At 40.7% G+C, this 23,110-nt stretch overlaps 1 protein-coding gene across 2 annotated transcripts; it reads left to right on the plus strand.

Moving 5' to 3' along the window:
* The first annotated feature begins 7,126 nt into the window (after positions 1-7,126).
* On the plus strand, positions 7,127-22,885 carry vegfab (vascular endothelial growth factor Ab). 2 transcript variants are annotated; one of them, XM_061704299.1, is made up of 8 exons: positions 7,127-7,740; positions 10,320-10,362; positions 12,303-12,499; positions 12,859-12,935; positions 14,524-14,556; positions 18,987-19,061; positions 20,470-20,601; positions 21,460-22,885. In XM_061704299.1, exons 1-8 carry the CDS (start codon positions 7,687-7,689, stop codon positions 21,479-21,481), a joined length of 633 nt encoding a protein of 210 aa, XP_061560283.1. In that variant the 5' UTR covers positions 7,127-7,686; the 3' UTR covers positions 21,482-22,885. The 2 variants fall into 2 exon arrangements, with proteins under 2 accessions (XP_061560283.1, XP_061560284.1); XM_061704300.1 differs by lacking the exon at positions 18,987-19,061.
* Positions 22,886-23,110: the final 225 nt, after the last annotated feature.

Raw genomic sequence — 23,110 nt, forward strand, 5'->3', positions numbered from 1 at the left:
CCCAGTTTATGTTTTTGAAGTTATAAGCCGGTGTTTTTTTGTGTGTGTGTGTGTGTGTGTTGCAACTGGGTGTGTCATGAAACTAGCACTATTAAGTCTCTTCTGTTAAGCGCGAAAGGCTAAACCAGCGCTAACTAAGGTAAAGTGTAACTTTGTCTCAATCTGGTCAGCAGGAGCATCACATCCACCTGACCCAATCACTGTTCTTTTAGCAAAACAAAGATTCTGGCTTTGTTTTACTATATCGGGATTAGCATAATTTCCAACCTTACCTAAGTCTCTTACCCTTAAGCCATAAAGGCTAAACTAGCTAACTTAAGAATGGACCCAGGGTTTTCATATTACATTTACATTTAAATTTTATAGTGACCATGAGGGAAATTTTGCCACCAAACTGAATTTTCTTTGGTTTGCAAAATACACTTTTGCATTAAAAAAAAAAAATATATAAAATAAAAAAATGAGTCAGCGCCAGCTGTAGTGCAAATAGTGATGCTGTTTGGAAAATTGAGTCAAAGCGATTGAGAAAAACTAATTTGATCAGCATTAGCATTGTCTCCACCCTCACCAAAGCAGACTTTTATTGAGCTCTAAATACAAATCTAGCACCAACTAGACTATGGTCTGTCTTTTCTCTTCATATGGTTGGGTTCATATCCAACCTAACTCTTACTTCTTCTTTGTTTTAAAAGCTGAACTCAGTCTAATTAAGGTAAAGTCCAGTACGTCTTTACCATGGTCAACATGCGTCCCAAAGCAGCCTTTTCCTTAGCACTGAAGGACAAATTAAGACTGGTAGGATCCAGTTTTGTCTTAATAGGGTTGGGATTAGCATCGTACCTAAGAATTCCTTGGAATACTAAACTAGCGCTAACATAAGCCCATCTTTTTCTTAGTATGGTCACCATTACCATTGTCTCCAATATCAACAAAGCATTCTTTTTTTAGCGCAAAAGGCTCGATTAGCGAAAACAAAGGTTAAAGTTGATCTTTTTTTTTTGTTATAGTCATTATTAGCATCCTATCTGATCTCACTAAGTCGTTTTCTGTTGAGCACTCAAGGATAAACTACCACTAACCGAGGTAAAGTCCGACATATCCGGCCTTACCCCAGCTCTCTTCTCCTTAGCTATAAAGGTTGAACTAGCGCTAACTAGGTTAAAGTCCCGCTTCCAGGGGACTTGTTTACTTGCTGTTGTGTGACAGCATGACTAAACTTCAACATTACAAATTCATGTCAGCGTTGGCTGGACTTGACGTCGCTCGGGTCAAAGTCCTGCTGTTTCTCTTAAGTGCGAGTTTGTTCAGTAGAAGTACAGATTTTGGTGTAAAAAAAAAAAAAAAAAAGACTCATAAAAGCAAAGGTGCTGTTTTGATGTCTTGGCGCAGAGGGAAAAAAAACATAGTTTTCCTCTTTTATTAAATAGATAAAGCTCATACTTCTAAGATTTAAAAAAAAAAAAAAAAAAAAGCTACGTTATTTAAGAGCTAGCACATCAAAACAACATGCTCCCATTGGTTTACTAACTTGTGAACCGAGTGACCAAAAAAAATGCTTAATTAGCTGATGATAACAACTGAAGAAATACACCTTACATGAATGTTTTTCAGATCAGACACTGAATTTTTGAATGCCAGAAGGGTTTTACTCTGCAAGACACAACACATTGGCCACAAATCATTCTTATAGCCGACAACATCAAACGATTCTCTTAAATAAGGCCAGGGATGAGGAATATGTTGTTTCTTCAAATCTGTGGCAGTGTCATTCATCCTTCCTCGTTCCCTACGTGTTACTGTACCCCTGTTGTTTTTCCGCTTTATAAGTCCCCAAGATCTCAATCAATCAATCATACAAGATCTTATGTGCAGTTAAGTTTACATCTCTATTTCCGTCTTTTTTAACTTGTCGCCAGCCGCTGTGATTGAACAAATTAACAAGCCTATTTTGACAAAGTGAGCCGTAGAAAGTACAGATGTTTTTTTTTTTTCAAATGTAGGGAGTAAAAGTAAAAAAAAAAAAAAGTCACCAGAAAAAGAAATACTCAGGTAAAGTAAAGATCTTAAAAACAAAATCTACTAAAGTACAGAAACAAAGTTTACCGTCTTTCTCACTTCACTGACCAAATTGTTCGACAAAGTCTGCTCAAGTGGGAGTACACGGCTCGCTTACTGGAAGTGACTGAGGAGAAGAAGGAGAGTGACGAGGGTCGAGAGGGCAGAACAAGCCACTCGGGAAAAGATGGGAAGCCATTTTTTCCCCCCCCATTTGCTCGTTAACGCACTTGAACTTTAGCTTTGGCTTTATCTAAAAGGCCCGACTTATCTCTTCTTCCTAATATGAGAGCAGGACAAGGGGGGAGGCCCCGGGGCCGCTGCCTCCGTGCGCCACTCTACGTACAGCTGGGCCGGGTCAACAGTTGCGAGGCTGATAGGTTGATGATTTATTCCGACGCTATCAGACGTGAGCAGAGTCATCTGTGCAGCCGCAATCGCCGCCAATTTCTCTCTCTCTCCCCCCTCTTTGAGCGAGAGAGCTAGAGTGGATCGCAAAAGTAGAGTAGAACGAGGTGTTTTGTGTTCCAAAGACTACAAACAAGGCTTTGACTCGGGCGCTGTCTTTGGGAGACAGTAAACAGACTCAACAGACCATTTTACATCTGCACCTCATCCAGACAACTTTTACTCCAGAATTGTCCCGCAACACATTCATCAGAAAGCTCCAAACTGTCTGGATCAACGCCACCAGAATTGGTCAATTAGTGGAAACGCTTTCTGCCTACTGCGCCGTAGCTTTTGGCAAAGACTGGGGGGAATGGGCGTAGACATGGCGGGAAGAAAGCAGGAATGTGGAATTTGGCTCAAGATGGTTCGGCAGAGGGCCATTTGGTGCGTTTGGTGGCGCCTCTGATGCAATTTACAGTACAACCACAATAATGAACATGCTGCCACACGCGCAAAATGATCTGCGTTTTGAAGTGGACCGATACAATGGAAAGATGATAAATGTGCCCTAAGACATATCTGGAAAAGACTGATAGATTGTTTCTCCAGCCTCAACGCTGAAAGACAAGCATTTAATGCTCGTTACGTAACATTTTTATTTGTTCTTACCATTTTCTGATCTGTCTCGTGTTTATGTCACCTCTTGCAAAAGGGCCTCAGCCACCCTCAGATCCTTCATAGGAAAACTGGATAGCAGACTCATTGTGTCACCGCTCACCTTTGTCGAAAGATTCTTTGCTCACCACTGATCTGGACTGAAGAATATTTCCAAAAAGGTGACCAAAGCAAAGTTTGTTCAGGATTATGCTCATTTGAATACCCAAAGCCAGATTTTATCAACTTCCTGGAACTATAGAATCTTCATTTTCTGTCCGTAACGATAACTGGTAGCCACCAAGCATTGTGACACACCCAAGAAGACGAGACCCATTTAACATGGGTTACATCCTTTAAAATGAGATTAAACTGTAGCAATAATTTTCCTTTTGTTTTTGTGTGTGTTGAAGATACAACTCTATCCTTCGCGAGCCCCCACAAAATTCCTAAAATTCTTTGCACACCGCTGATCGTTCCTGAGATTATAATCATTGGAACATTCCACGCCAGATAGTGTATGATCGACTTCCTGGAACCGTAGAACCTTAATTTCTCAAGCACTGCTAACATGTAGCGACCGAGGGCATTAAGACACACCCGGGAAGACATTCTTTTCCACCTTTTTTTTGGGAAGTTAAATTAGAATTATCTTATCGCAACCACCGAGTCAAGATTCTTTGTCCACCGAGGATCAATCCTGAAAAATATTTCAAAATGGTGTTTGTTTTGGATTGCACCTATTTGGTCATCAAACACGCACAAAACCACACCCAGGTAGGATCATGACATAACCAGGAAGACTAAACTGTCTTTAACAAGGGTTGGGACACTATGCAGACGGCCATGTGGCTTCATCCAGCTGTGGCTTTATCTATGCTAGTTTAGATTTTTGGGGAAATTGAATAAATAAAAATAAAAATTAAAAACAACTATCATGCAACTGGTATCTGTAACCATAATTACCACCTAAAATACCCGGAATGTAAACACAAATCACAAACTGTCTCACTGACGTGCACGGGAGTCGGTTTGTCATCACTGCCGGGAAAGGAGACGCTTCCTTAACTGGCCTATGTTTAAGTTGAACCTTGGTGTCACAGCTAACAAACTCATGTGCTATTCTTTCATGAACTGATATGCTGTCTGGGAATTCATCGCTTCCTCCTTCCTCTTGGCATTTCCCCATTATGCCTCAGCTCTCTCCGTGGCCGAGGTGTTGTCATGTCAGACACACACAGCAGTGGTGTGTTGTCATCACACAGTCATCAGTGTCAGTGCTACATTGGGCTCTCGATAAGAGCTGCAATGGCCTACTAGGCCAGCAGAGGGCTGCACCACTGTATGGAGACAACTTCAAAACACATAGGCCACTCCATTCAATTGTATTCCTTTACAGGTACTCCCTTATTTTTTGCCATGTCAATATAATTTGCCCTTGGAGTCAGTAGTGCTGGCTGATGTTACTTCAACTATATTGGCAATGGGCTTCTTTAACCAATCAGATTTCAAATTTATCCTCACTGGCAGCTGCATTTTTTCCTCCTCCGATTGGTTGGTCAGAGCAAAACTTGTTCCAGCCAACTTTAACAAAACACATCGTTAGCAAACTGCACATAATGTATTTAATAATCCACATCTTTAATGAGCATGATGTGTTTTATTTAAACGTGTTATGTTTTTGTCATATTATTAGATGAAAACTTATTCTGCATTTTTTTTAAACCAAATCCCTTAACACAAACTGAATAAATAGAGTACTGTAGTTGTATACTTAACTCATTCACTGCCAGCCCCCCAGTTAACTTGGATATTTGATTTCTAAAGCCGTCAATGTGTTTTAAGTATTTGATGGCCACTATTTTCCATGATTTCTGCTTTCAAAATAAATTTGTCGGTAGAAGTATAAATAGTAACAATTAAATGCAGGGCCAAATGTGTGTATTTAATAATATGATGAGGGGATTATACATTTGTATTGATTTTTTTGCCACAGGCATAACAGGCTCTAAGGAAAACCATAACTATGGCCCGTGACAAAGATTTGTTTGACTACCCTGGGATTTGGAAATGTAAAAAAACAATTTAAATGTATTGTCAGTGGTCAAATCTCAAGTGTCGATCTGCACGTCGGCCCTTTTGAACTATGATTAACATTTGAATGAATCTCTTTATCTGTCATCACTTTGAAAGACTCCTCTTTCCTTTCCTCCCACATCCTAGCGGGGATGCACCAGCTGTTTCCCCCCCTGCCAAAAATGTTTTAAAAAATCGAAGAAGAAGACGTGGCGCCTTCCAAGCGGGGACATCATTGAGAAGCCCCATTCAAGGGAAAAAAAGGGGAAGTCACAGCGACTCATCATGTGGGCGCCTACGTTTCACCGCTCACGCACACTTGCGCCTGGACGACGTGTCCACATGCCCGTACACACACACACACACGCGCGCACACACACATGCAATGGAGAATGTTACAGTTACTCCTGTTCAAAGGACATTATTTGCTTTATTGTTTTAGCATTGCTATAATGACAAGCTATAATTAGAATGGCAGTCAGTGGACCACAGTCCTCTGCCAAGGTCAACCTGTTCTGTATTTGCCCTGTCCAGTAGGTGGCGGTAATCTGCATTATCACAAAACTGCTGCCGCACACAGCATTCTTTTTTCCACCTTTTATCGTTCTTTTATCGTTTTATCGCAAAGAGGCTGTAATGCTATATATTTTTATTTTTAATCTTATTTGCTTCTGCTCATTTATCGGGATCTGAATTTACAGAATGTCTTCTGTGCTTGTTGGAAGTCATTACTTTAATCTCTTAAGGTAAACACAACCAGAAAACACTGTAAATTTGGAAAATAAATGTACAGAATGAATTGAATCCGAATTTTTATTGAGCTAAGGCACATATTTTACATTCGAAAATTCTTACAGCGCACCACCAAACAAAACTGTCACAAAAAGCATATTACAGCACTGAAAGAAATTATGATCTAGTCTCATTTTATTCACAAATTTACCAAGTGTGAAAACCAGTTCCGTTCCTACGGGAGTGACATAACCTTGGGAGAATTGTACATATAGTCCCACTTTAATTTATTTGGGCTTAATCATAGGCACTTTTAATGGTGGCAGGTATTTGCTGACCTCCATTTAACACGAGTTGTTAAGAATGTGATTGTTTAATCCTGAACACATTTATGAGGGTGTGTGCACTTGTGCAGCCACATTATCTCGGTTGTTTATTTTTATTTCCCCTCTCTATTTTTTTTCTCAATTGAGCTGTACAGGTTATAGGTTAACAAACTTTGATTTTTTATTTTTTTTTTAAAATGATTTATCTTGGTCTCATTTTTGTACATCATAAAAACCTACCTGTTGAACAGGGGTGTGTAGACATTATATATCTGCTGCAGCTTCCCTTCAGTTCCTTTGTTAATAGTCGAATTATTGACCGTGTTGTTTTAATAAATACATAAGTTAAATAAATAATACTGATTTTTCTCAATCCTATGAATAATTTTGCCGATGAGTGCCCATTTTTTGGCTGGAGCACCTGCCTGCAAAAATGTCTGTGCACGTGCCTGCAATACAGTGCTATTTTTCTTTATTGAAAATACATTTAAACAAGTGTTTTTGTTTTTCTGTTGTTTTTTTTTTTTTTGGTGAGTAAGCTAGAATGGATTGGTTGCATTTCAATGCTAATACTGCATAGATCAATTGAATTGACATTTATACAGCGCCACTCTTTTTTCGCCACTGCGCCACCTGCTGGACTTGGTGGTGCATTCCCCCACTTTCCCCTCCGTGCAAAAAAAAAAAAAAAAAGAAAAAAAAAGCTCATGCCTCATTCCTGTCACGACGAGGGTCCCCGACTTGATAGCGCCATTCCATGAGTCGACGCACAACCAGGAGCCAAACTCAAGAGTTGACCAGACACGCCCCCCACCTTGAGTGCACCAATCACGGCCGGCCCGCTTCAACCACACAAGCACACACAGACGCGCGCACTCACACTGTGGAGTGCAGCTAGCGCTGGAGAGTTAGACGCGTCCCGGTTCTTGGGTGATCATCTTTCTTGCGCGCAAAGGAGACGTCAGAACGGAGCGTACGCGGCCTTCCTGCCCGTTTAACGTCGCTTGGGTTCGGGTCGAAGGAGGTACAGGAGTGCGGTGCGAACGGCGGACTGACTGCCACTGGCGCAACAAGCATGGGATTATTATTCGGTGCGTAATGTTGCCACTCAGCCTCTGCGGGAAAGCGCGCAGCCATGTGAGATGTCCCGGATCCTGCCTCTCTGTGTTTGTGTGTAATGTGTGGATAGTAACCCCCCCACCTCGCCCCCAACTCCCCACCCACCCCCGAGGATCGCTCGACAAGTGAAGAGTTTGGGGCGCAAAGAGGATTTTTTTTTTTTGTTTTTTTTTTTTTTTTGCACGCCGCTGCACCTACAGGATCCTCTTTTTAAAAGCCTTGCTTGTAAATACTAACTTCATGAACGCGAAGCCCACCGCCTCCCACCACCACCACCAGCAACAGCACCACCGCGGATTCTAACACCTCACCCGGATTTGGATTTGACAACACCATGAACTTTATTGACAGTTTGACACTATTATTTCTGACGCTGTCGGCTGTCAAGGTGAGTCAACGTTGGGTCCCAAAAAAAAAAAAAGAAAAAAGAAAAGAGAGACAGAGAGAGAGAGAGAGAGAGAGAGAGAGAGAGAGAGAGAGAGAGAGAGAGAAAATGCGTCACTCGACCTTGCCGGGTCATTGCTGGTCCTTAAAAATAAAAATAAATAAATAAATAAAAAAGCCAATATATAAGGCATTATTTTTATTATTATTATTCAAGGACTTTTAATTTGTTTTAGTATTTATTTGTGTATATTTAAACATATTAAATTTATTTTATTGTATATGATTGTATATTTATTTTATGTAAAGATGTAAAAAGAACGCAAACATATGAAGTGATTTAAAAAAATATTTTTAAATAAATTTGAAAAAAAATTATATGTAGGTATATATTTATAACAACATTTTTATATTCGTACACAAAATGTAAAAAAACACCAATGAATGAATTGGAATTTTTTAAATATTCAAGGAAAGAAAATGTGAACATTTTCAGATTATCATTGTTATTATTATTATTTAAATTAAAAATAAATTTACTATAAATGCATCAAAAATGCCATGACATATGAAGCCTTTTTTTAAATTGAGTATGAATATATATATATGTATATATATATATATATATATATATAAAATATTGTATTACATATTGTTGTATTTATTTTTCAAATTAACATAATCTTCAATGACTTTTCGTGTTAGTGTTATTTCCAAGTCAACAATGTTTGGCTTAAAGCCTGCTCTTCCAATTAAGGATTACATTTGAACTATTAAATAATAAAATAATAATAATAATAATAAGTAAAACGTGCAATTATTTGTTTATTTATTTTACTTTTTTATTTTCTTTACATTTTAACACTCACTTTTTTATTATTATTTTTTTAATTTTCATTATTTTTTTCCTTTTTTAAGACCTCAGTGAACTTTTCCAGCTACTGTACTGGCTGCTCATAGGGAAGGCATAATAGTCGTTCATCAAAGCAAACGTGAAGATAGAAAAAAAAAAGAATCTATTCTTTTATCATAACTGTAATAATAATAATAATAATAATTAAAACGTGCAATGACTCTTTTTTATTTATTTATTTCACTCTTTTATTTTCTTTACATTTTGACACATTTTTAAAAAATTACAAATTTTGTTTTAAGAACTCAGTGAACCTTTCCAGCTACTGTACTGGCTGCTCAAAGGTCGTTAGTCATGTGTAGGACAAAATAGTCATTCATCAAAGCAAACGTGAAGATGGAAAAAAAACACAAGATAAGAATCTATTCTTTTATCATAACTGTAATAATAATAATAATAATTCCCCCCACCCCATTCCAGTTCTCCCTGCCAAATTAGAAAGGGGCATCCTTATCCACTTATTGTGGTTTGCAAGATGACCCCCATCCCAGTGTTTTGAGTGAGTGCGTCGGTGGGTGGTTACTTGAGGGGAGGTTGCTCTCACAACCGGACCCCCACTCTCTCACGCCACCCGGAAGGGGCGGGGCCCTACGTCCCTTCAACGGGAATGACTCGGTATTTTTTTTTTTTTTTTTTCATTAAATCCAATTGGGAACGAGTGCTGGCGTCTCACGCAACATAAGCGAGGTATTGCAAACTCATGGAAACTTGCCAGTAATCCTTTTGTGTGGTGCCATTGCGCGCGCACAAACACACGCGCACGCAGTGAAGCAGTGAAAGGGGGTGACGGAGTTGGGGGAGGGGGGGGGGGGAGTGGCTGGTTGACATTCTTACCGGCTTTTAATGGGAATGAATGCAGCCAGGAGTCCATGAAGGTTACGAAATCAACACACTTGTCGCGCACACGGGGTTGTAAAAGGTTCGCCACGTTCAGTTCCAAGCTCAAGTCACATTGCCCCTACGTGCTACGTAAATCTTTGAATATAGATTATTATATACATACTGCAGATAAAAGTTGAACATAAATTGTGCCTAAAGAAATGTTTGAAAATGTCGTTTCTTACAGGTATACGTTATATATAACTGAATTTTACTCAACAAATATACTGTACTGGATTTTAAAAAATAAAATAAAATAAAAAGTTGAAACCACTGTAACATTACGGAGTGTTTGAACATTTAATTGAGTGATTCTTTTGTGTACCACGATAGGGAGCCCCGCGTGCCACCGGTGGTACTCGTGCCACACTTTGAGAATCACTTCTGTACACTATTTTTTTTTGCCTTCGCGACTGTCATAGGAAATTCATGTCAAGTTAAGTTGACATTTTCATAATCCATTCATGCAAAGGCTTCGCATACTTTTTCTTGTTGATGGATTTGTCATACATATTTTTTGAAAAGCTGAGTTCGGGAAACCCTAATCTCTATGTCTATTTTGAATGTCAGTGTAAAAGTGATTTATCATTTTACGTGATGCCTTTAACTCTGGCTCAGCCTATACCATGTGTGTGCGTGTGTGTGTATATACACATATGTAGGCCGAGATAAGATTTTGGGGAGTATCTCAGGGGTTCAACCGCAAAACGTAAATATACAGTTTTGCACACTAAGTCCTTGCACAGCTCACTTTTTGACCCTTTTTTTGTGTGTGTGTGTTGTTGTTGCAGAGTGCCCAATTACCGAGGGAAACGCAGCGAGGTCCACATGACGGTAGGTGACCTATAGGACAAGGGTGGGAACATCAATACGCGTGGGTGGGGCGAGGTGGGCGGGGGGGGGGGGGGTGGTGGTGTTCGTCAGTGTATGTAAATGTGTATGAGAGAAAGACAAAGAGTGTGCGGTTGTGAAAGTGTGAGAATGGTGTTAATGAGTGAGCGTGTGCGCGCGCGTGTGTGTGTGTGCGTGCGAAGCCCACTTGTGCGGCGGTTCACTTTGCCACTGTACAGGCACACGCTCGCCCCCTAGTGGCCACTTTTCCCGCTCCACTCCAAGGCCTTTAAATGGAGACATTGGGAACTTTTTTTTTTTTCCACATTTTTTTCATGTCTGAGGTTAGGCCGAGGGAAATGTTACGGTCACCAGACGCACTTTTATAGAAAGGAATGGAATTTCATCCCCCTTTTTTTTTTTGCACAATCCCAGCATTGCCCAATCGGATTTGGGAAGAGTCAGAGTTGGGGGGGGAAAAAAAGGAAACTTGTAGTTATTCTTCAGGCACCGGCGTCATGTTTGTATTGGCCGCCCGAGGCTTGTTTTCCGCTCACTTGTTCTCACACTGATTGGTTGGAAGCGGCGAGTCCGGTATGTTTCTCAAGGGACGAGCCGAGCGTTTTGCGTGCCGTGGATGGATTTACACGTGGACAAAAGTATTGAGATGCACCCCTTAATCAAGTCATCGGCAGGTCATCAAACACATTTGCATCTTATTCACCTTAACAAGACATTTTGTCTGCTTCTAACATTGTGAGAGCAGTTTCAGGAAAGTATTGAGTACTATGTGACATTTACTGCATATACTAGTACATGCACATGTACATTTATTCGATTGGCAGCTTGGGAAATGTGTCGTGCCAAGTGATAATAATCAATGATACAGAGGCAATTATGTAATAATATGACTGTTCATTTATATGGCATACCTGCTATAACTGTGATGTGGCCCAAGATGAAAACAAGTTTGACGGCTCAATACTGTCTGTTATTGTTGATGCTGATGTTTGAAGCAACAAATAGCCAAATGTTTTCTCAACCCTATTGAGCCGAGGCACATATTTGAAATTTTTTAGCAAAATGTCAGGGCACACCAGCAAACAAAAATGTCGCAAAAAGTATATACTTTTATACTGAAATCATGAGAGCTGATCATAATTCTTTTGGATGAATGGGCAATAAGTGGATACACAGGTTAGTTATACCTTCTGCCATCTAGTGGAAGAGGATTTAATTATTCTGCCTGTCACTATATACCACTGGTGTAGATAGCTGAACAAAGATACATTATTTGAAGTAAATAAATCATATTTTTGGGGCCAATTAAGTGAAATTCAATAATTTCCTACTAAGGACACGTCAGAGTCTTCACTGAACCTAAAAAGAAAGAAGAAAACAAGATTCTAAGCCGGAACGTTGATCGCAAGGCAGAGGTGATAACCAAATGCTCCAAAATACTGCCCAGCAAAGGCAGGGCACATACAGACCCACAACCATTCACATTTGCCTTTACACCTACGGACAAATTCAATTAACCTGACATGCGTGATTTTGGAATGCGGGAATACCATGCCGTGACAACGGGGCGCTCTAAAGCGGCCACGCCTGTGGACTATCCGAAGGGATGATGCGTTTTTGGGGTGCATGCATAGAACTGCACATCGCAACTGCGCCGGATAACCGCTAATGTGAATAAAGGCACTTCGAGTTCTTAGACAGCGGGCACTCATGTCGAGGTCGAGGTGTATCTCGGGGTCCCGTTTTAGCTACAACCACCCCCCCCAAAAAAAATCGGGAAAACCGAAATGGTGAATAACAGTTTAATACTCTAAGCTCCACACGTGAGTACTTCATAGTTGTCACTCTTTGCAAGGGCTTTAATATGATTGCAACTGAGCCTTTTGCCTATATTGTCTCACTGTGTCCGTATCCCTTTGCAGTGATCCCCTTGATAGAGGTGTACAACAAGAGCTTGTGTAAGCCTCGGGAGCTGCTGGTGGAGATCCTGCAAGAGTACCCCGAGGAGGTGGAGCACATCTTCATCCCGTCCTGTGTGGTGTTGACGCGCTGCGCCGGCTGCTGCAACGACGAGACGCTGCAGTGCATGCCCACGTCCAGCTACAACGTGACCATGGAGGTCTGCAAACTCAATGATTGATGATGCTTTGGGGAGCTGTTTTGTTTTCGGAGAGCGGGGTGGTCTACTCTGTGGGTTTGGTAGATCAATGTGCTTGAATCATCATTTTACTTCTGGCACCGAGAGGCGTTTTAGTAGTGGTTATTCAACAGGACAGTTATCGTTGCAACAATTTGTAGATCACAGTCAATAATGTGCCTCCAAGTGTGGTTTTGGATCTGTTTTGGATCCATTTGGATTAAACAACAAGAGACCACAAGTACATTATGTGTTTGTTCGATGAACTTTTTGCTGATCGGTGACACTTGTGTATTTTTGCACATGTTCTCCTGATGGACTGCCCTCTGTTCCCTTCACAGATCAAAAGAGTAACAACACAAAGGCAAAAAAATGATATCTTCATGAGTTTTACAGAACACAGCGCATGCGAGTGTAGGTAAGAAACCCTCCATACACACACACCCACATGGCTAAAGCATGTGAATGTTTAAAAAAACAACAACAACAAAAAGAAATGTCAAACGCTTCGCCGCCAGCTTCTGACACATTTGACATGTCTGCTCGATTCGTATCTCCTTATCGTCTGCTTCCTTCTCTTGACTCGTGATGAGAAAAAAAAAAAAAAAAAAAAAAAAGGTCTTTGCATGTTGAAGCGTATCCCAGTAGACATTTTCCATATTTGTGCACCGGCTTATCCTCATTCCATCGCATGGAGACACATTACTGCTACTACTACCCAAATTTCATGTGTTTCCCCACTTTGGGTTCTTCAAATTTAGTGTTAAATCTAGTTTAACTGTCTCATTATCTTGTAAGACGATGAAACAAGTAATTCGGAAGTAATGTCTCTGTCCCCTGTACAACCATCAAGTATGATGCATTTTTACCTCCTCCAAGGTTATCAAGGTTATGATTCAGTGGTTCCCAAATAGTATGGTAAAGGAAATGATCCAATTTTGCTCAATTGGCTTGAAAATGATTCATTTACATCAAACGACGTACCGCTGTCTATCTACGCTAGTGACGTATAAGGACTGGCAGAACAATTAAATGCTCTCCACTAGATGGCAGAAGGCATATAAATAATCTGTGTTCATTTTTGCTCATTTCTGCGACATTTTTGTTCGGTGGGGTTCCATGAGATTATTTTGAATGTAACATATGTGCCTTGGCTCAATAAAAAGTTGGGAAACACCACTACCTTTACAAAAGCGTTGGGATAAGTGGCCATTGAACCTACTGTCGCTGCCCCTTCAATGAAGAGTGGACAATTTGTCAGCAGGCCTAAAGAGTTAAAAAAAAAAAAAAAAGGTCAATACTGCACTGCATGCTCTGTGGACCAGAAAAAGACCTTTTCCAACTCTTTCCACAACAATGTCAGCATGCAACTGTCCAAAAATGTCTTGCGAAGATGAATATTTTATACGGTCTAGTCCAACCCCTGATTGATGAATTCATCGATCGTCCCAATACTTTCGTCCACAAAGAATTTACGTGCCCCTAACGAGCAGGACTGTTGACCCTGGGTCTTTCGTAGCAATCAAGTATTGAGCCTTTTCTACCCTTTAGGCCCACTGTAATCACGGAATTGTAAATAAGATTTGAAGTGGTTTAGTCCAACGCCTGTTTGACTGCCAATAATCATTAATGCTTGAAAAGCGCATTGATTCTCTCTCTTTATGGGTTTGAGGCACTCATGAAAAGCCTGCTGATGAAATACAGCTTCGGCCCAAAAATGTTTCAACACGCCTGCAAACTGAAATAGTGCGCCTTTCCTCACACTTTTGCCTAACAAGAGATTTCACCACAAAGTATTATCAGCGGGAGGTGTTATAGACCTGCTATTGTGTGCGTACGCATCCATGAAACAACAGCCAAGCACCCCGTCACGTGTGACTGTGCAACAAATGCTTCAGGTTCATTTAAAAGTGAAAGCTAGTTCGGCAGCATTTTTTTGGATGATGATGATCCATGGACCACCCGTACGTATCTAATGTCACATTTTGTTTTGTGCCTGCTTTCAGGGTAAAGAAAGAAGTGAAAGAGCTGAGAGAAAAGTGAGTACAGAGCTTCTTTGAGCTTTAATGCTCGAGTTGAACAATAGCCAGCAGAGATTTGATCTTGTTCCTGTTCCGTCCTGCAAAAAAAAAAAGACTTGGGCCTCTCTGTCACGGATGGCCATTTCGACTAGGTTTCCTCCATCTGACGACAGTGGCGCCTCCAAAGTTGAACACGAGCTGTAATTCCGGTTGACTTCCAAGGCCAGTCCAACTTTTAGTAACTGTACAGGCACTGTATGAAGTAACATTTGAATGTTCTTAGCTTGTCGTACAAGCGTAAAGAGAAGTCATTCACTGCCAACCGTTTTTAAGAGTTCCCCATATTTTGCTCTCACCCGAAACATCCGTTTCTGACGTCTCTAAAACTTGTTTACTTTGAGGAAGAGAAGTTGGGTTGGATTCCAAATTGTTCCGCTTTTTGGAGGTTCCACTGTGTCACCAAAAATGAGAGATATTAGGCTTTTGGGTGAAATTTATGAGTGAACCTAAAATGACCTTCCCGAAACTTTTGTCCAGCTCTTACAGAATTTTCTGTACAACTTACAAGGAGCTGAATGTAAAAAGGTTAATTGAAAAGTTTAGAGAAGGTCAAATGAGGTTCACCTTTAAAGGTTATAGTGCAGTTTAGGTTCCGATATCCCTAGTTTTTTTGTTAGTAGTGTAATTGTTAATTTTATTTTTAAATGGATGGGAGAATCTCCGAATGTTCTGACCTCCTGTTTCAATGTCAGTGGGTTGCTGAGCAGAAATGTTGCGTAGGTCTGTTTGAACTACCCGTCGTTCTTAAAGCCGGAAATAGATTGACTCAACTGCGCCTCTGCAGGTTGTAACCAAGTAACGCATTCCCTTTTGCCTCAGTGGCTTGAAGACACGATTAATCGACTCTCAGTGCATTTCCCCCCTGTTTTTCTTATGAACAAAAGCCTACATTGCTGAGGTTTGCAGGTGGTTTACGCCGCCATTAAAGCGTGCCGGTGAATGAGTGACTCTTAACGAGTTCTTTGCCCTCGCCACAGCTGACCTTTACACCTTTTCTCCCCCTCGCTCTATCTCCTATTTACATTCTTCCCCTCGTTTACATCCACTTAACTCCCGCTACTCCGGTCGCCGCTCGCTCTGATATCGATAGCAGTTTATGAAGTCGCTCCGCCGGCACCAGAAGCCGCTAAAACCCATTAAAACGACTCCCTAAGTGAACACTTGGTAATATTGGGAGCGGTTGCTTATGTTTGGGCTTGAGACAGGGCCATTTGTCGTATAGATAAGCGCCAGTGTCGGGGGGCCTCCTCTTTAACCTCGTTTTGATTGTTTACGAGTTGTCCCACGCTAGCTTGCGGTTGACAACAACAACGCTCTCGGGGTCATTCAACTGTGGTGCTTTTTGTTTTGTTTTTTTGTACGTTGGTCAGTAGTGTGACTGGAGTCATCAATGCGAGAGGTCGGGAGAAGGAGCGAACCGCCAGGCTCCAAAATACACCGGATTGCGTAATTATTCAAAACAACACCATGTAGTAAGTCAGTACTGTCAAATCATGACAATTTTTTTCCGTCACGGAAGAAAAATGTTACATATAAACACACCGCAAACGACAGATTTAGCACGAGAACAATAAATCTTTTGCAGTATGTTGTACAGTTTCATCTCTAAGACTGTTACAAGAATGTGGACATATGAGTACGTAAATGTAATAACTGATATTTAGCCGATTTCAGGTCTTATCATTTTAGTCATCATTTTTCAACGATGGTAATAGGTTGAAAACGACATTTTACATTGAAAGCAGATAAGTTCATCATTTAAAAGCTAAATTCGGTGGTGGTCTGAAGAAGTACGAATTTGATGAACGGTTCTGGCGGCGTCATCTCATTGGCTATTTCGCTACAAAGATTTAAAGGTGCATGCAGGAGACCCATCAGAATCTCCTGAAGTGGACAAGTTCGCTCATACCTCAAATCTTGGCTCACAACACAAAGGAAAAAAATATATATATAAAAAAAAAATTTGTTTAAATCAAAATTACATTACTCATAAAACTCACAATTTGGTGCAGTCATAAGTCTGGGTTCCACTGAATATAAAACTAATAATAGCTTAAAAATAATGTTGTTGACATGCTGGTTATTAGCAGTTAGCAGTTCTGTTGTTGCCGTAGCAACCATACTGTACGTCTCCTACTTACGTGGTCTCAAATTGTCGGTAGGTCGGTGGTGGACCAGCCAGGACACATCTTCCATTCTATTACCAACTATGGTAATGTCAATGTTCTGAGTTATGTGGCACCATATGACTCTCATATTACTTTGCTGTATTTATCACAGTAGTTCCGATGGTTAGTAAACGTTTATTCGATAATGCAATTGAAGCGTTGCTGGGTTTTTTTCTGCTTCTAAAACGTTGTTTTGCCCATCTTTTAGCAGATGCATGACTTTGCTTTGGCTGCATGCAGATGCACAGAACAAAGCTCGAGACGTGTACTTGCTCGCATTACAAATAGGTGACAGAAGTCTGTTGCATTTTTGTCTTTTCTCTTGATTGTGGTTTATTCGCAGAGTCAGAGATATGTTTAATCGAACATAACCATGGATATGGGTCATTGGTTGACTTCCTACTTGGCCTCATAGAACTTTCATTAAAGGGTCTTTACATGCTTGAAAGTAAAACGTGCACATGTGAAGCCCCAGGTGCATCCTTTGTAAGCTTTTAATCCTTTATGAGCTTGTTCCCATTGTGTTGTGCTTTGAATCAAAAAGTTAGGACTCGGGTTGACTGATGTGGTCCAGAGGAAGTTTATTATCTTCCATTCATGAGAGGAGTTTTATGTTGTTGTTTTTTTTGTTGTTTTTTTTTTTTTTTTTTTAGAAGAGAACACAATAAATTGCTTGCCCGCTTATCTTCTCACGGAACTATTTTAGGTCCACAATGTTCCATAATTTATGTTGGACACAACGACATGTGTTTCTGAATCTTTACCAGTCACATTGTCCTCTCGCCTAATGATTCAATTCCCATAAAATTGAATCACATTCTCGCATAGGTTTTACATAGGAAACTTCTCCTGTACTTTCTCACTGCAATTTAACTATTCTTTTGGGAGGGATAACAAGTCACCACCATGAACCACGCCGGAGCCTTTCCGAGCTAACGGCGGGCGAGAAGCGGGGTACACGCTGGACTGGTCGCCAGTCAATCCCAAGGCACATATAGACAAACAACAATTCACACTCACTTAACCACTTCATTTACTTCAATGTTTCAAACACATCCGCAATAGGTGAAATTACGCAACATGAAGACCATATAAAAGAAAGTTTTTTAAGGTTTTACAGCTCCCGCACTTGTACTTAAACAGACAGACAAATTGCAAGCATAAAACGTGGTGAATATACTGTTCCTATACTTTACGACTGCGTACGTTCATGTGTCTTTAAGACGAGGGGACAATTGGGGTGCCGTGTAACATCAGCGAGTCAGTCTGGGTGTGTGCTGTGGATGACAGCAGCTCCTGTGTGGCTGTGGTTTACCGTTCTCCCACGTTCAATAAACGACTGAACAGTGCATTGGCGACTGTGGCTCTCCTTTCCACAAGAGAGGGTAAGATTTATTACAGTAAGAAAGTATAAAATCGCACATATTTTACATTGGGAAAAAATCTCACGACACACCACGAAAACAAAACTGTCACAAAAAGTATATGCAGTGTACTGAAAGGATGATGATCTCGTCTAAATTTACTGAGAAATTTATTTACTCGATATGAACGCTGGGTCTGTTCAACTGAACACAAAGCCGTTTTTAAAGTGTTTTATGAATGGCAATAGGCGTCTGTGTAAATTCTCAGTCATTCAGGTCAAGCTAATCCGCAAAGGCAACAGGCGGATACGCAAACTAAGGCCCGCCGTACACTCTACGTGGAGCCTCAAAACCTAATACAAGGCCGCAGTTTTCATCCACAGGTGCAGATGAAATTGCAGCGCCTCCGTGGATCGAATCGCTCAATGTGTGTAAGTCGTCAACAGGTCATCGATTTGCGATGGTTTCATTCCGGTCGGGTTCGGCCACATCGCACGGTGCGGCGAGCATACGTGGACCTGCTGTCATCTAGTGGCAGTGCATTTAGTCACTATTTGTTAATGAATAAGAATACATTATTTGGAGTGAATGAGTAAATATTTCTGGAGTCATTAAGTAAAAAAATAACTTCCTGTGGCAAATGGGTTGGGCTGTTTGACTTATTGAGTTAGTGACCATCTGAAACTCAAGCAACAGCAATGAAGTTCAACAATAACTTTCAAACAATATATCCCCGTTTTGACTCAATTTGTAGCATCCATGAGTGCCAGAACAAGCAAAGCAGCTGTTCAGTCTCTCCGTCTCTTCACTCTCTCAGGCTCTCTCTCTGCGTTGTTGTGCTCTCTCTCTCTTCCAGACAATCCCGGCGAGGCCCGGCTAAAGGCCAAAAACGAAAGCGAAAGAAAAACCGAGACATAACAATTGGCGATGTGTACGTCAGCTCCGCCTTCTCCACCTACCTGCACCTGAGTGTCGTGCTTCTCGTAATTAAGATGGCTTGGGAGGAGATCCTTTGCCCTTTTTAATGTACTACATCCGCACCCCGCCCATTAGCATGTCGCTAACGTGCCCGTCATTCTCTCAACTTGTCATCTCATGCCTGTACGTGTTTTGCTAACGTTGTCACTCGCTGCTAACTGCGAAGTTAATCCATCTCATACGTCAAGTCTAATCAATCGTCCGCCGATGTTAGTGGCTAGCGGTAACACCACGATAAAAAGTAGTTCAAGCATTAATTTGATAGCCTAGAGCGGTATCTTAAGCATTTATTTGGTATCTGTGAGATCAGCTTCAGGTCATAATAGTACGGCAAAAGTCAAACTGTTAGGGAAATTTTTTTTACTGGTTGGACACAATCCTGTTACTAGAAGGTTCTAATCATTCTCCTAGTGAGCTGAATTGTTCTACTTGTTTGAACATACAACGGACTAATACATGGACCTGAAGCTGGATATCAAGGATAGCAAATAAATGCCCAAAGGGCTTACCGTACGCCACGCCCAACTGTTGTGATGTGTCATGAAAGAAAAGTAAAAGCAGAGGTACATAGTCCCCACAACATCTCAACTTCAGATGAATGATAACGGATCAGCGGGAATAGACGCATCGACAGTTAGCCGTTGTCATTGGTGTTCCTCTATCAGCGGGATCGTAATCACCGTGTTTAGTCTGTGTAGCTTTGCTGTGTCTCGCCTCCGTCTCCTTTGGCCTCTTTGTGCTTTTCATCTTTTTTTTTTTTCTCCCCGCGCACAATGCTGGTACTTTTTGTCATGTCATGTTCAGATAGGAGTGATGGCTATCATGTTGCTTTCTTTTCCTTCTGCTAGGGGACGTTTGTAAACCAGACCAATTGTGTACCAAGCGCTGTTTTTGTGTCACCGACGATGCTCTTGTCTCGCAACAATTCTGCCTCCATTTTGTGTCTTAAGTGCAATTGTTGGTTTGTCATCCATGTATGAAGCACTGGAGCTTAGCTTCGTCCTCCCATCTTTTTGACAATAAAATTAAATGTCCTAACGACGCATCAAGCAGATTCTTGAGTCTTCTTTGACAAACAAACGTAAGGCATGTGAGAGTGGTCCAATGAAAGAGGAAGAGTTCAGGGGGCGAGAAGGCGGGTTCATTTTACCACGTGTGTTTTAGACTGTGTGCAATACCAGCCAGACTGCCACATGCTATGCAAACACTTGGAAGAGAAAACTGGGCCGTATGACCTGCGAGTGACCGTTTTCTTGGTGTGGCAATTCAACACTCTTGATAATCCTCATCTCTCTCTCTCTCCTTCCTTTCTTCCTGTCTCTGTGTCTGTCTATCTGTCTGATTGTCTGTCCTCCATCCAGTGTTTGCAAGCCGTGCTCAGAGAGAAGGAAGCATTTGTACTTGCAGGATCCGCAAACCTGCCACTGCTCCTGCAAACACACCATCGAGTTTTGTAAAGATCGCCAACTAGAGCTCAACGAGAGGACCTGCAGGTGAGTGTCACTTTAAGCCCCGCCGTTAGGTCAAGTTAACTCAAGTTAACTCAAGTTTTATATCCCTTTTTCAGTAGGGTAAAAACTTAGCGAAATTCTGTATTCTGTTGATGTTTGTTAATGGGGGGGGAAAAAATAATTTCTTTGGCTCGTCTGATTTTACTTTTGCTTTGGTAACATACTGTACTATATATTCAGTCCGGATTCACGAGTCGCCTTTTTTCTCACTATGGTTGTCAATTAAAGTGCCTTTTCCGGAAAGGACTTTCTTCAGGCTTCTGATTGGCTAATGTAGCCCAACCAAGGCCCTTGACACAGCTGTTTTTTTTCTTTGTATTTGTTGTATTATTTGAACCCCAGTGCCAGAAAAAAAGAAATGTTCCTCAAACTTTGTACTTTATTTCATTACGAGATTAAATATAAAGGTTGTAGGAATAAAACCGTGAACAGGTCACAAACGCAACTTAACAGCCTTTTTTAAAACTTTAAACCCCAGACCTCATACCATTTCCATGAAGCAGTACAGTCCAGTTCGTTTGCTTTTATGGGTTTTACAATCCAGAATACGAACCTACTGTAATGCCTTCACATGTGGGAAAGAAACGCCACAGTTGCTAATGCACTTTTCAGCTTTTTATTTAACGTAAAACACATGACAAGACAACGAGCCTACACACGCGTAAGCTGCTGTCGGCCACAGCTCACACACAAACTCAACACAACAACACAAACAGTAGTTTCTATACGGTTTATGCTCGCAATTTGTGTGTGTGTGTGTGTGTGTGTTCAAGTATGTTTAGAAAGTCTGTTCTAATAAGTTTAAATGTGTGTCTGATTCTGATTTTACTATTTGTTCAGATGTGACAAGCCCAGAAGATGAGGGAGGAGGAACACCATGCACATACAAGATGAAGGAATACTCCGTTCTATTATTAGAACGTAATACAACGGATATTTCACAGCACAGCACTTTGACATTTTTGACCCGTAAGCTCTTCTTCTCTGTGGAAAGCATTCCGCTCTCGACTGCCAGAGAGGGATGGACTGTTGCCTCCCACTGTACATCGACAGTATCCGTGTGTGTGAGTTAGTGTGTAGACCAGCATACTACACAACTGTTTGCTGCTACAAAAAAAAAAAAAAAAAAAAATCTACACTAAAACAATGCATCATTTGACGGAAGCGCCTTCTAACCGCCTTGTTGCTTTTACTTCACTGGATGCGAGTCTACTGTGCTGGTGCGCAAAATGCTTGGAGATTTAAGACTGCTTTAAGACGACAAGGGTGAAGAGGAAGAGTGCTCTGGCATGGATTCACACGCGGATGTCTACTTTTACTGGCACAGCGGGTGGGGAATCTTCCAAAAGTTGGCTGCTTTTCCCTCCAAGGACATTTTCATCACACGACACAAGGAGTGCCTTTAAAGGGATACTGCTAGCCAACATGCTATTATAGCTGGCGTGAAAGAAAACCACTGAATGAAAACTCTACTGTAGTTTGATTCCATCGGGAAAACCAGTGCCTCGCTTAAAAAAAAAAAAAAAAAATAAAAAAAAAAGACGAAGAAAAGTGCTTTATAAATTATTTGTTCATTTTCCAGGCAAATGGGGATTTAACACAGTAGTTCTTCATTTACACGTCCTCTCTTGACTTGTATATAGCTAATATTATCCCTTCATGCCATAGTTCATTTTAGATAATTTATAAGGTCATAGAGTATTTTTCAGTATTCATTTTGTTGCCCATATTTAATGTGCTCTATTTATATATGCAGTGTTGTGTCCCATCTCTCCCAATGACTGTCCCATTTAGCATGGATTCTCTGTGCTTTTATTTGTATTTTTTTTTTACATATATAACTGAAATTTAAAAAAAAAAAAAAAAAAAAAGAACAGATATTTACTAACATTCCCTAAACGGTTCCTTTGTAGCGAGGACACCTCCAGAATTATTAAGCCGCTCGTCCGCAAAGCATGTGATGAACTTTTAGCACGTGTAGAAATGTATGTCAGGAAGTAGCACGTGTGTTTTGCCCGCAACATGCAAATACAGAAGAACTGCTGCTACAAACACCACCATTACTACGACTACTTCCATCACCAACAACACATGTTCGAAATCTATATAAACAACCTCCGCCATCAGTCTTAGAAACCTGATTCATTAGCTCCTTTTTTGTTATTGTTGTTCCATCACTCATAATCTGTTTTTATGTGTCCATGTAAAACAGTAAAGCATATTTATTTTCAAATTATATTGTTTTTATATAAAATACAGAAACGTTTCTTGTGTTGTGTTTTCTGGCCAATGTCTACCCATTCTCTTAGTCTATGATGATCGATATTATGATCAATGGTATCAAAAGCTGCACTGGGATCAAGCAGAACCAGAATTGAACATTTAGCGGCATTTGAGGCCATTAGAACGTTGTAAGAGGCATGTAATTGATCATAACCAGACTAAAATGTATCCAAAATACTGCAGCTCTCAACATGGTGACTAACTGGTT

This window comes from Phycodurus eques, chromosome 18 (genome assembly GCF_024500275.1).
Source record: "Phycodurus eques isolate BA_2022a chromosome 18, UOR_Pequ_1.1, whole genome shotgun sequence".
In the NCBI taxonomy this organism is placed as follows: Eukaryota; Metazoa; Chordata; class Actinopteri; order Syngnathiformes; family Syngnathidae; genus Phycodurus; species Phycodurus eques.